Source organism: Scatophagus argus, chromosome 23 (assembly GCF_020382885.2).
Source record: "Scatophagus argus isolate fScaArg1 chromosome 23, fScaArg1.pri, whole genome shotgun sequence".
NCBI classification, from domain to species: Eukaryota; Metazoa; Chordata; class Actinopteri; family Scatophagidae; genus Scatophagus; species Scatophagus argus.
This window is the reverse complement of record NC_058515.1, coordinates 3,057,101-3,071,812: the sequence shown is the minus strand read 5'-3', so window position 1 is coordinate 3,071,812 and position 14,712 is coordinate 3,057,101. Positions and strand designations below refer to the sequence as shown.

Below are 14,712 nucleotides of genomic sequence, written 5' to 3'. Positions count from 1 at the left end.
CATGGTATGAGCAGAGCATTATCCCTTTGTGTGGAAATAAATCACTTTTGCCTGAGTGCGATGGGAGCAAATGCAGCACTTGTAAACAGTTTATACAGTAGCATGTACAAAAAAAACCAAAAAATTCTGTTGTACAGATTATATGGCCATAATTGTGCCAATTGTGACATGATTTAAAAGCAAGCAAGTGAAAATACATTATGCTTGGATTTTCCCTCTGCAGCTTAATCAGAGCTGAATTATAGAATACCCAAACTCGAAACAATTTTTTCAAACGGAAAAATTTCAAATGGATGTGAACGGGGCAACATGATTGGCAAAGTAATGATGTTTGTTAGGAGGCCAACACAGATACATCAGTATCCATCTGCCCTGCTCTTATTTTACGTAAATAGAGGGGATGACTCATACCAGAGGCAATGTCGAGTGCAGTGTGGGTAAAGACGGAGAAAGAAATTTCATCATGCAGTCGAAACGTGGTTCCACCGCCTCAGCCATTCAAATCAACGAAGTCAAACTCTATCAATCAGACTGAATATCTTTAACGCATAAATGACAGGTGTACAATGCTAGACGCCCACATACTGGAATCATGCTGTATTTTTCAGCACCATTTGCATCAGAACTGGGCTCAGTTCAGTCCTGGTTCGGTCACTGCTGACTCAAATACAAGTCCGTCCAAAGCAAGGGGTTTTTCAATGTCAAAAATATAATGATAATGTGATATTAAAAAAACAAAACAAAACAAAAAAACTAAATCTCTCCTGCCCACTTGTTAATGAGACAACATCCTGCTTGTTATGAATCCATCACAGGTCCCCTCTGGTTTCACATCAGTGTGCAGTTCTTGGCAGCTTTCGGCAGGAGAACACATCTGTGAACATGTATGTCATTCGTGACGGCTGGGCTGGAGTCAGTTCTATCAGCAACCTGCCTGTGGGTGTTAACTGAACAATCACAGCTGCATACAAAGAGAGGAGGGTGCAGTTGTGGAGAAGGGGAGAGCCAACTGATGTTGTTGATTGGTTGAAACTATGGGTGCAGCAGGCTTGGGTCACACAGCAGGAAATGAAAAAAAAATGGGTCACTTGATAACTGCCTAGTGTGCTGAGATGTGGCTCGCTCTTTGTATGAGGGCTGAGGTTCATTTATTTTTCTGGTAGCCACTGCCTGCCAGTCATATAAGATGACGATATTCTGCCTTCAGGCTTTGGCTACAAGTACAGCAGAGTGGTGTGGATGATTTGTGGGAACAACCCTTTACCATTAAAGACATTCTCTTTTCGCCTCCTGAATGTCTTAAATAAACTCTTTTAAGCACATTTTTGTAAGTTCATATAAGATAGAGTTTAGACAGAAAAGTTGATTTTGCGAGGCTTACAGGAAGCATTTACCACAATAGGATCATATAATATGTAATGTCAGCTACATGTACTGCAAGTGGGGCACATACTGAGTGCAGGCACCTCCACAGTAATTGGTGGGTTGCATGCTGAGCAGAAGGTATAGAGATTGAAATTGCACTTGCGGCGTCTCTCCCATGCAGACAGATGGCCAAGTAAAGATAGCAACGCCGTCGCCCTCAGTCATATGTGGGTGATTCCGAGGTCCCCGAAGCCGGCTCAGTAAAATAACTTGTCAATGTCACAGGAGAAGAGGATAAAAAAAAAATACTAAACTTGCAAAGTCCTTCTTGGTTTGGCTCTTCTTTGTTCCTCAAATGTGCCACCACGCTCTGTCCTCTCAGCCTTCAAGGTGAAACACAGCCCTCATACATAGAAAGAAAATATAATGAAGAGAAATAACTTGAGCATTGCCATGGAAACTACCCTTTCCGACAGTACAGCAGTAAGAAATTAGGAAAAAGGGTTGAACAATCACTGTTTTTTCTCCTTTACAGCTCTCACATTTTGCTTCATTTCAAGGCCTGTTGCTCTCACATTAATTGTTAATATGCTGATATGTTTAGTGGCTTTGTTAATTCAATGCATCACCCTTTGTAACAGAGCCTTTGCGTGAAAATGTATGGTTGTATAACTGACAAGGTTTGGGGTGCTTGTGCGGTTCTGAGCTGAAAGACCACAGGGCGAATTGTTCCAAACCCAGCACCTCTTCTTATACACCCCACCCCCACCCCACCCCCACCATCCCTGAACTAATATGATTCAATCCCCCCCCCCCCTTCCAAGCCACTCTGATTTACCTCATCCAATGAACAAAGAGCCAGGGTCATGATTTTGTGCTGGTGATATTGGCATTTCTTTGGTCATGTTTTGCTGTTGCCTTTCCTTTGTCTTCCCCCAAGATGTGCCATAATGTAATCTCTGCCATGTTTTTTCAAAATGTTTCCCTGACTGTGACCCTTAAACATTTGCCAGACTGAAAATTGTTATAAAGCAAAATGTAGTGTATGAACAGACTGTAACTGATATTCTGCTGTGTTCTGTTGACGTATTCCCAATATGTTTAACTCCAGCTGGGCCTCCAGTCTGTGTTAGACTGATTCTTCCTGAAATGCTATTATTGTAGTCCCAATAAGCTAGAATTCATTTTGGTGTTCACTTCACAGTGGGTTAAAATCTGATTTTATAACCGAAGCTTGACGACAAATTTTTGCTCCAACTGTTCTCTTGTGGTGTCTTCTTAAGAGGAACATCATTGCCCCATGTTTATGTGTGGTGTTTGGGAGTGAAGTGGGCATCAGGGACTTGTGTGAGAAAAGGGAGCAGTAGTGTTAAACATTGTCTCTCAGTTCACTGTAGTGTGTACTGAGAGTTTGGGTTAGAAATTAGGGCCATCAGTTTCCTGCAGCAGTTCTTGAGGCTTTGCATACAGATAAAGCTAATTTAGAAATGAGCAAAAGAAATCCCAGTGCTCAAAGGGAGGGGGTGGGGGGGGGTAGGATTTAGCCCATTCTTCATGAGAATTTTGAAAAAAGTAAACCTTAATTCAACAATATATTTCTTTACATTGTGATTATCTTTCACCCAGTAAAGAAACAAAAAGAGGAGAGGAGGTAAAGAGGGGTGGTGGGGGGGTTGTTTTTCACTATCCGAGAACAATCTTACACAGCTTTCTTTTTGTAATTTTTTTTTCATGCAAAAATCATGCGGCCAATTTGTTGATGTAAGTGACCTGAACCTCGTGGTTTGCTATTTTATTTAACCAATCAGAGCAGAGACACCTGAGCGTTTAAGGACTAAATGTAGTAAGCATAGGCTAGACTAGAAAGTTAACAGTGAAGGATAGGCTGTGTAGTACAATAGATGTTAAATTGTTCAGTGTAATTTGTAGTCACTTTTTATTCTGTATTAGTAATAGAACATGTAGGTCTGTGCAGCATAGGGAGATAGGTCAGAGCAGTCAGGAACAGGTGCAGGATACAGTATTTTCTTACATGTATTTTATTTTAGTTCAGAGACAGTCAGTACATTAACTTTTTAAATAGATCAGACTAACTAAACTTATGTAACTAACCTCAGGTTAAGTTTTAGTTCTGTTCTAATACTGGTGTTGCTGTATTCATTTGAACTGTTTTTCTTTTGTTGATCTGGAGGTGGTCTCTCTCTCAGATGGTCTCTAACACTCTTTTCCTCCGTTGTCTCTTTCTTGTCATAGGAGGTGAATTAGTGTTGCCCATAATAACGGTGGACTCACTAGACCCCCCATCCATCGCCACCCGCTACCCAGTAATTCCCCCACCCCCCACCACTTACCGCCCTTTTCTCACCCTGCTCGAAACCACCAAAGAGTCCCTCCCCTTGCCCAATGGCCGGCCTCCCTGCCCCTTGGACCAAGAGGACTGTGAGGAGACCATCGAGGTGTCGGCATATGGCTCAGGGGAGATGACAGAGTCGGATGACGAGGACTATTATAAAAACTCCCCCCTGGTCACCGACAGGACTGTTCTCCCTCCTCCCCCTGCCGCTGAGGGTGGAGTCCAGAACCCCCGAGACCGCCATTTCTCCCGCGTCCCCAATTCCCACCGCCCTCCTCTTTCCTCCACCCCCACAGCCAACCCCGATCAGCTCAGCCCGCGCATCAAGCCAGCCGCTGGCGGCAGCAGCAGCAGCAACAACAAAATCCCTGCTGGGAAAATGAACACCCGAGACCAGGTGCTGCTGCCGCCGGCCCACCCCTCATCAGACCCCGGTCATCGTAGAGTCCCAGGAATAACCTACCCCCCGAATTTTCCCCATGTTCCCACTCCAGACCCCACGTCTCCTGAGAGAGGGCTCCCAGGTGCCGTGGAAGTGCAGCAGTCCAGCAGCACCACGGGAATGGTGGTGGGCATCGTGGCAGCCGCTGCCCTCTGCATCCTCATCCTGCTGTATGCCATGTACAAGTACCGCAACCGTGACGAGGGCTCCTACCAGGTGGACCAGAGCCGCAACTACATTAGCAACTCAGCCACACAGAGCAACGGAGCCCTTGTGAAGGAGAAACAGCCCAGCACTGCCAAGACGGTCACTAAGAACAAGAAGAACAAAGACAAAGAGTACTATGTCTGAGGGCGTGCCATCACGACACACAGAGACAGACAGCAGAAGCACTTAGAGAAGGAAAGAGATGGGCGAGGAAGAGAGAGAGAGAGACAAAAGGCAGTATATGGAGAAGGCAAACATAACATACAAGGCAATTCGTTTAAAATTCAGTATTGTCAGGTGGCCATACATGGTACTATTTGTAGTCCAATCAGAGGGAGGAAGCAAAATAAGATGGCAAGGTGACATCATGGTTTTGTCCACACCTTTTAGCTTTGCATTGATTGATTTGCATTCTTATTAAATGTTAAGCATGGTGTGTTAAGGAAAAGCTGTTACACCTAAGATCTCAACACATACAGTGCCAACAACTGCGTACCAAATGCTGATAAAACAGTGATTTACGGATTAGCGCCGGACAGGTTATTTAATATCTTGATTACTGTACGAAAGCACCGCCATCAGTATTTGTGTCAGGGTCTGTACTTCATTCTACGATGAGCTCGTGGTCTAAGTAGTCACCTTGGACAGTATCAACATATTACTTTCCAACTAGCCTTCAATAAGCAACTTGACATCCCTCTGTAAAATCAATATACTGCCAGCTTACAGAAACACTGTGTTAAATCCAGCTCTCACCTCTCGTGAGATCTCTCTCTCTCTCTTAGCTCGTGCATTCTGTTTCTGTCCTTGTCTACGGCGCTCAGCAGCTGATGCAATGTAAACTCTGCCGTGTTTCAAGCATGTAGTATTCATTTACGAAAAAGAGATAAAAACTGTTTTTCTTTCTGTGGAGTTTAAAAAAGAAAAAAAAAATATGACGATGATTGATGATCATAACAACGTTAAACGTAGAAACTATGTGAGATACCACCGCTCCAACCTAATGGATGCGCTAACTTGTGCGTTTAGCCGCCAAAAACTTGTTGAGGCCAAAACCCCTTGGTCGTCCTTTGTTCCAGCAGATCTGTGTCATGTGTTTCTGGGGCTCTGAAGCACCCATAGTTGGCCAGCAGAGAAACTGCGTCACACCCTTACAGTTACTAATAACCGAAAAACAGAAAAAACCTCCAGCAAACAAGATGAACTCTGTTCTATATAATTATAAATATATGTATAGACAATGCAGAAACCTATGGACCTAAAGTGTGAGCGAGTGGAAAAGTGAGCTGATAACGTGCAGCAAAGACGGACTTTAGGATTTTTGACGTCAGAACAGTTTCACCGTCCAACCTCCCGTTCCCTGACCCCCGACACCGTCATGAACAGTATGGCTGATGCAATGCCTTGCTGCAAGACTCAGTCACATTGGTTTATTCTTCGCTATCTCGCTCTCTCGCTCTCTTTTTTTATTTGATTCTTTTCTCTGGAGAAATGAGAGACATTTTAGGGAAATTCTCAATTCATTCTTGCTGGAGTTCCACTGTGGAGAAGGATACCTTGCAGCTGGCAAAGCGACTGTGTCTTTCGCCCCTCTCGAGCCTGACTGGACTGAAGGCAGCCAATGGGCAAAGCAAACTCTGTGGGAAAAGCACATAAATAAAAAGGTGAACAGCAGTTCCCTGGAAGATGTACAACAGAACTCTAGTATTCAAATTTTCTCAACAACTATTAAAAAAAGACAACTGTACCATGAAAAGAAAAATCCTGAAAAAAGTTTGTGAAATGTCTAAATATTTGACTCTCATCCCATTACTAAGAGAAATGTGTTTTCCCTACTATCATTCCTGTTTGGAAAAAAAAAATGACTATGATTCTGGGAAACTGAAGTTTCTATGTATTTTCTTTTAGTAATCGAGCAAATGTGATTTGGGTTATGAACATGAAACCACTCATTCTCCTTTTCCAGGGGAGAAATGATCCTCTCCTTTTATTCCATCTTCAACTGTCATCCTCAATCTATTTTTTTTTGTCCTGCATCTATTCCTTTTTCTCTGTGTGGCAGAGTGTGTGTCCCACTGGAGAAATCAAACTTTATCCATCTGCCATGGACTTTTTTTTTTTTTTAATTAGTTTTATATCTATTTCTGTCTGTATGGCTGGAGACAAGATGGAAGCCATTTCATCTGACAGGCTGCATTGATTCACACTCCTGCCATGTTTGTCTGGTTTCTCTCTTTCCCATTCCAAGCATATTCCTCCCAGTATCTTCCTGTTCTTTCTAAATGTTATTGTAAAGTGTTCCAGTGAGATGACTCTAAATATGTGTACATTAACAGAGGGAATACACTTGGTTATATACTTCTTACTCGCTGTGTCGTGTGATCTCTTTGTCTCCACATCTCTCAGTCTAATTTAATTTTACCGGATGACGTATGTTTAGTATTTTGACAGTTAAAAACTTAAATCAGCTTAAGAATCACACAGAAAATATGCACCTTTCTCCTGTATTCTGCCATCACCAGGCCCCACACAGAATCTGTACCTGCAGAATTCATTCAGCATCTCTGCAGATGCATCATTTTGGAGCACGTGAGAGCGAGTTTTATGTTTGATTGTCATGGATGATTATTGGTTTTGCAGATCCCAATAAAATCTACTAAATATTTATTTCAGCCTGCTTGAGGTAGCGGTAGCTTTTGGTTATTTTTAATGTATTCTGCATTTCAAGAAATTTCAAGAATTTCCCTCCAGGGATAAATAAATAAATAAAGGAATTCTGATGTCAATTGGTATATTGTTTGTCATAAAAACATTATGTGATTTCTGCTGAAAACAGAAAAAAATCCACAGATTCTGTTTGGGCCTGGTCATCCCTGGTTAATCAGCATGTGAGATGAAGCTGGTGCTTATATGAGTGCTACGGAGAATTTCTGCAATCACTCACTCCAACAGAGAGGTCTGGATCAGTCTCAGGAAAGTATTAGTGGAGCCGGTAGGGATTCATTGCAAATACAGAAACGTGCTGCATATAGGAAAACAGATGCAAAAGGAAAACGATGCAAATACAGAAACGCGCCGCAAAGAAAAGAAATACAAAAAGAAAACGCAGCATATCCAGTCATACAACGGAAATGCTCCAGGCCTCTAGGGGCAGTGCTGAGCCTCCACTCGAGAGACAGACAACGGACGTATAAATGTGTGGAAGCTCAGCACTGCGCCTAGAGGCCTGGAGCACTTCCGTTGTATGACTGGATTTGCAGGGTTTTCGGTTTGCATCTGTTTGTTTATATGCAGCGTGTTTCTGTATATGCAGCGCATTTGTACTTGTCGGCCATTGTAATTCCCTGTATTTTAATTACGCTTGCAGTAGTAGAGCTGCTCTGCTGCTTTTTAAAAGCACTGGAATTTTATGACCTACACTCAAAAAAAACAAACCATTTTATGTTTGAACGAACATAAAAAAAATCACGGAAAGGATTTCCACCTGATTGAATTGCTATGTTTTAGCCTAATGCAACTCTGTTAGTCTAACATAAAGTACTTAGGTCAACATATTTTAGTTAAGTTATTTCAACTGAATTACTACAGTGGGATCCAATTTAACTTTGTTTTGTTGCAATGTTTTGTTTGAACTCAACTCTATAGGTTTGGACCAAATAATTTACTACATTTTCACCTAATTTTACATCAGTATTCCAGTAAATTAATTAACTTTATTAAACAAAAGTGCTTAATGGTGAAAAAAGCAAATTGGAATATGGAAATATGGGAATCCTTTCCATGACTTTCACATTAATTCAGACATTGGCTTAGGGTGTTTTAATGCTAACAAACATACTCTACAATGTAGTTGGAATCATGGGTGGGAACACAACACAAAACAAGCAGGAAAATGTGTATTAACTTTAGGTTTCCACAAATGCAATGTATAATGTTTTACACTGGCAGTGCAGTTGCTTGGTAGCATCACAAAAAGAAAAATAGTCTCAATTTAGAATCTGATAAACTAAAGATATTGAGAAATGGGGCCCCTCTTTGTACTCATAATCCCCTTAAATATTTTACATCACTTGCACTTCTCAAATCTTGCACCTTCTTGTAGACAAGGCCAAGCTGCATCGCCACTGCAAAAGCTACACTGTCCAACTCACCCATCACTTCCACCTCTTCCAGAACAATGCCAACATCACCAGGCTCTGCACCTTCATGCCGAACAACCAAAGCTCCTATTGTTGTCTCTGCTAAGGCCATTTGAATGGTGTCAACATCCTGTGCCAAAACATGAAAAAGGACAATGATTTTTCAGTAGTGTGCATTGCATTTTCACAGCATATATTTTTTCAGTATTACTACAAGACTAATTAAATAACATATTTGAATGAATATGAAATGAAAATGTAACCAAACAATGACCACCTGATATTAAACTACTTAACTGTGTCAGGGTGGAGTCATGGCAATCTATTTCAATTACTAAATAAGTATTACCACTGGCATGTCTGTTGTAATCATGAGTTCAGTTATTATTATTATTATTATTATTATTATTATTACATAGTTATTATTATTCCATCAAAATAAGGTATGCTGTCTTAGTAAGGGACAAAGGAGTTCAAGTATGTGTAGTGTGTGTTTTGCCTGTCATAGAAAAAGAGGGGTGAGTATTAAAGTCTATTTATAAACTGATGGGAATCAACAGGAAAACTAAATTCTTTTGGGAGCAATAAAGAAATCCTGAATCCTTTTGTTCATCTCCTTGGTGAAGATACAAGCAGGTACATATACATACCAGTTATTCCTTCAGCAGCTTCTCTGGATCTTCATTTAGGTACATGCAAAGGCCTTTGGGGATGCATTCTGTTCTAACGCAGATAGTGTCAGCCTTAATATGCAGAAAAAGAAGAAAACACCATTAGAAACACCATCTCAACAAACAGGTGGAGTGGGTTTCACCTCTAAATTTACATGTATTACATTCACACATTAAAGAATGTTTAGACGCTAATATCGTGTGCATAATTACACAACAAAGGCCTGGCTTTCAGTGAAGAATCTGCCATTTTTTTATACCTGGATTATGGGTGCCATGATGGTCTTTATTTTTCTCCCTTGTGCACCACCTTTCTTCTTCAACACCTTCATTAGATTTGAGTGAATATCCAGCTCTGAGAAGAACTTCGACAGTAGAGGAACTGTGGTGATTCTCTTGAATTCTGCACTCAGCTTTAAGAAAACAATGGCAGCCAAAACTCAGTTTGGCTATGTCACTGCTGGGTACATTTAATATCAGTAAAGGTAAAATGGGGATGACCCAGATTTAGCAAAATAAAATAAAATACAAAAGGTTTAAATCACTAACTTGATGATGACCAATGATGTCTTTTATCAGCAGGCTCTGACTTGGCTGAAGGGCAGACTGATGTCTGCTGAAAGAGATTTGGTAAATTATAAAATTAACTCTTGATTTGGGGTGTAAGAGTAGATGTACTTGAAACATTTTCTTTGGTGCTATTTTCTGGAGTGCAGCATTATTTTAACCACTGTACACACACTGATGTGTGTGTGTCATGTGTGCCTGTACAGAAACTTCAACATGCAATGATGATGACTAATATGAGGAACACGATTCGGGAGATGAAGGTGGGATGTCAGTAGTTTAGCTTCAGTTTCATGGAGAATTATTACAAAAGTAATTTTGAGTTATGAGTTATAGGTCATACACAATCACCTATAAACATATTGAAAGCCTGCAGTTTAAATGTAATGTAATTTCTAATGTAATTATTTCACAAATAAATCATTTTAAAGATTAACTTTTAAATAACTTATTTGGTGATGGCCAGTGAACCCCTACCTCTATCAGCAAAAGGTGGTTTTGGTCGAAAGGTAGACAGATGCTTTCTAAAAGAGATAACGTAAATTAGGACACATTAAGATACAGTTAATACATTATGTATTATTACAAATTGTTACTTACATACAACAGGAGACTGAATGGAGTCATGGAGAACACAAGATGACCTATGACCTCACACATGGTTGCTGCAACACAAAGTCAAACGAAAGGCCACAATTGTAATGAATTACAAACACAATAATAAACATTTAGAATATATATCCGCAACTTTAAATGTAATCATTTCTGAATGTAATAATCCCACAAAACATTAAAACAATTAAAATACAGGGCTCTCAAGTCTCATGCATTTCAACCATTTCACACACCACACCTTGTATTTCTCACGCAGAGAAATTAGCAGGGTAACGTCCACCAAGTTGCGCTGATATTTTATATATATATATATATATATATATATATATATATATATATGTATATATATATGTATGTATATATATATATATATATATATATATATATATGTATATATATGTATGTATATATATATATATATGTATATATGTATATATATATATATGTATATATATATATATGTATATATATATATATATATATGTATATATATATATATATATATGTATATATATATATATATATATATACCAGTGGAACAGGTAGGAATCAAGTCGGTTCCCACCAGAGTTCAGAAGGCGCCTGCCAAGCACCAGCCAATCAAATAGAATATAGCTACCAAACAGCCAATCAAAAATAGCCTTGCTGTATCTGGGTCAGATTTAGGTATTCCTGCTACAACAACGTTACAGCCAGTGACACTGATCTCACTACTCTGATGATCGACGTGGAAGAGGATGATGTCCTATGAGCACAGTAAGTCATCTCATCTTTTGATTTCCGTTGCTGAGGGACATTGTCTCTACGTACAGTCCTGTCCTTTTTATATTAAAATGCATATTGGTACTCAATTGTTTCTTTTAGCCCAGATATCTTTATCATCAATGTTTTTATGTTGGTCAGTCAGCAGCGAGGCCAGCAAGCTAGTCATGCTCCACTAGCATGGAAGCTTTAGTTAGTTATCTATCCTGACTTTCAGGTGTTAGTTTGCAGAGGTTACACTAGCAGTAGCTCGCTAATCAATCTAGTAGTAAGTAACATTTTGTCAAGGCTGGCAATATGCACATTTTATGTTTAGCTTTAGCTCTCTGGAACCGCCACTGACTAATTTGTCCAGGCAGCTGGTAATCAGTAATGTTAGTTTGTCTTAGCTCAGGACCCATTATTCACAAAGCTTTTCTCTTAGGCCACCAGTAAGAGCAGGCTACTTCTAAACTAAATAAATATAGTTTTTTCTTAAGAATAATTCACAAAGCAGTTGAGACCCACTTCTAGGAGGACTTCGCAAGCTTAATGAGATAAAGTTCTGCTTTGCTTGATGGCTATTTAATTATATTTTATCCAGAGAATGCATAGTATTAATTATTGCGTTTGTCTTCAAAGATGTCAGTGAAGAGGCAAATGAGCATTCTTTCATGCTTCACTCAGAAGGCTCCCTAAAAAGGTGGCCAGGTTAGAGGAGGAGACAGCTAGGCCAGGAAGTCCAGGACATCCCCTACAAGGACCCACTAAACCAACTGCCAGGTAATACTTTCAAGTGTCACATAAGGAGGAGATAAACATGTGTGCTCATTGACCTAAAATATACTTTTTTGGGAAGATTGTTGTTTTGAGTTGGGTGATATCTTTGATCTGATGGAACAGGCATAAAATGTATGTAGGTTTATATGTAGTCTATGGATAAAACAGCATGCTTACAGAGGAATACCTTCAATCACTTGCACCTATTGTGCATATCTTGCTGAATCTATGTGCACTTACTGTTCGTCTAGTTTTGAGTTAAAGTGCTGATTGCTAAGTCAAATTCCTGTGTCTCTACCTGATGCATTTAGTGAATAAAAAGTGGCTATGGTTCTGAGATATTGTTTAAACTACATGTACTTAATTTGCTTTATCTCTCTCTGGCTGGTAGGAGAAAAGCTAAATGTTGGCTTCACCACCAGAGCTACCCTCAACAACCGGCTCCTTGAGGCTGGGGAAATCACAGCTCAGGAGGTGCAGCTATTCCAGCAGGCAGCACTGGTGTTTCTGGTCAGGGCTGTGGACTGTGGACTCTACAACCTCCCCCTGAAGGAGGCCCTTCTGAAGCACGCACCATTTGTTGATGTGCAGCAGAGGGCTGAGTGTGGGGTGGAAGATCCCTTTAGTTTGTAGACAGGCAAGAGTTTCCACATTTTCCAGGATTTCAACATATTGGATACTTTGTTAAGTTTAATTTTGATCATGGTCACAAAACAAATCCTTAATCAGTTCTTTACAAATGGTTCTCTTTTTTCGATTTCAGGAACTACTTCCTCTCATGGATATCCCCATGCCCACCAAGATCCCACCACCTTTAAAATTGAATTGAATAAATATTTTTATTTGTATAAATCTGTGTGTAATTTATTAGATCAGACCCCTGTCCTCACCCCAACTAAACTCCCACCACCACCACCAAAATCTCACTCAGAACTCAGTTCAAAGCTTGAGAGCCCTGAAAATAAAACCTGAGACATTAACGTTAAGCCAGCATATGGACTCAGAAGCAGACTATGGACATAAAATACAGTGGTTGACTATATAAGACGGGACACGAGCGGAAGGTTATTTATTCAATCAACACAATGTACATGTTGAAGTTGGCCCGGCGCTCCACGCCCCGCTAACATGTCAACTACCCAGCATAAGCTAAATCGGCATTGATTAAATAACGAGAAACAGCGTCACTAAATATGCCTGAAAATGATGGACAAGCTGCTCTGACTTTAAACGCGCCTTTACGACTGCATTTATATTGTTAAAACGAAAATGTATCTTACTTTTATCAAACGAACACAACCGGCGTCTTTTTTCTGCATTCCTCTGTTATTCTCCGTCACACCAGGTGATCTCACGTGAGGTATCGCGAGGTCTTCTGCCAGCGAGATACGTAATGTGCGTACCTGTCTGGCTTGATTGTATCGAGTTACATCTACTTGAATGAAATAAACAAATATTAAGTGGCTTAATTTCATGCAAATCCTACGTGATTTAATCATGTGCACAGTGAAAATATAAAATTGTATTGTTGAAATTACACGTTGCACTTCTTTTAAATGTATTAACCAGCTAATTCCCTTTCTTTGAGCGTACCAAGGTGTTGCTTAGATAGCAAGTTAGGTGTATTATTCTATGTTCTAAGTGTTGCTTTGCAGTGATCGCGCAGGAAGTTCACACAGTTATTGTGACACTTTTATCCAAAGCGAACATTCAGGTGCTACATTTAGAAAGGAGACGTTATAGAGGGTTTTTTTCTTTAAAAAACACCTAATTTTATTCCTGCTGTGCTGATGGTCTGATGTGTAAATATCACACAAACACACACATGCACACATGCAGCTGAACAGATAATGAAAGTGCTGAATGAAACCACTTTTGAGGAGTAGAGTTTCAGCTCACATTTTTGGAAAATTCACACGCAAAACTATCATCGGTGAGATTTGAGTCTTCCTGAACAGCCTTCTTCACAACTCTAAAAGGAAATGTTTTTCACAAGTAGCCAATCAGTTTGGTGAAGATGAAACAAAAAAAAAGAAAAGTTTCAAATAAACGAAAGCATGCTTATGTTCCAAACTTTAGAGAGGGATCGTATAACTCAAGTACAGTCCTCGACACCTCTCCAATCAAGACCAGCATGCAGTCACGGCGGCTTTACCTCTGTTTAAGGCGGTTCTTTTTTCAAAGACACAGGCAGAGGTAAGTACTCTAATGTTGCAGAGGTAATTTAGCCACTTAGAGGTTTAAGAGTTTCTTTTCTTTTTTTTTTTAAAGGGGTCTACTACCACTGCTTAATATGTTATAAATTAGTGACAACAAATGTAGCTGAAGAAAGGGACTGCACCAGCACACCAGTTTCTCTTCAGGCCTCTTTGATCCACATGCAGTTTCATTGCCAGTGACGTTTTCTCAGCCTTCATGCACTGTGTGATGTATATTATAGTCTTGTCTTCAGTCTGTGTTACCGATAGAACAATAAGAATAAAAGTCTGCAGCTGTGCCAGCAGCTGTGAGGCCGTATGTAAGGCCAGTGGTGCTTGCTTTGAGAAAAATGCTAACATCACCATGTAAACATGCTGACGATGACTGTTTGGAAGATATAATATTTGCAATGTTTGAAGAGTTTTAGTTGGGATAAAAACATTTGTTACTTCACAAAAGAGCTGATGGTCTGATGGGAATGTCGTTAGTTAATTAAAGTACCTGGAAAAAAAAATAACCTGATGTTGGCTCTCAAAGAAAAGACAGGGCGTCGTCAGTCTATCTTGCACAATACTGTGGAGCAAAACTGGTGAGAATGTACAGTAACAATAATAGTCATCCCAGGTACAGTAT

The 14,712-nt window shown here is 40.0% G+C and overlaps 1 protein-coding gene and 1 long non-coding RNA gene across 16 annotated transcripts in view; one reads left to right on the top strand and one right to left on the bottom strand.

Annotated features, from left to right (window-relative positions):
- The window catches only part of nrxn2b (neurexin 2b), a 584,209-nt gene extending 577,482 nt beyond the window's left edge, over positions 1–6,727 (top strand). For all 14 annotated transcript variants that reach the window (XM_046380508.1, XM_046380512.1, XM_046380507.1 and 11 more), the window contains one exon: positions 3,619–6,727. In XM_046380508.1, the coding sequence (XP_046236464.1) occupies positions 3,619–4,511 (893 nt within the window). In that variant the 3' untranslated portion in view covers positions 4,512–6,727. The remainder of the gene's footprint in view (positions 1–3,618) is intronic.
- Positions 4,335–13,408, bottom strand: LOC124054477. 2 transcript variants are annotated; one of them, XR_006842386.1, is made up of 9 exons: positions 13,161–13,408; positions 10,345–10,409; positions 10,222–10,268; positions 9,727–9,783; positions 9,438–9,542; positions 9,157–9,249; positions 8,519–8,636; positions 5,924–6,004; positions 4,335–4,470 (listed from the first exon to the last, which is right to left on the bottom strand). It is a non-coding gene; the product is annotated as an uncharacterized LOC124054477 (long non-coding RNA). The 2 variants fall into 2 exon arrangements; XR_006842385.1 differs by having other exon boundaries at positions 9,438–9,590; positions 13,161–13,403.
- Between the last annotated feature and the right edge of the window lie 1,304 nt (positions 13,409–14,712).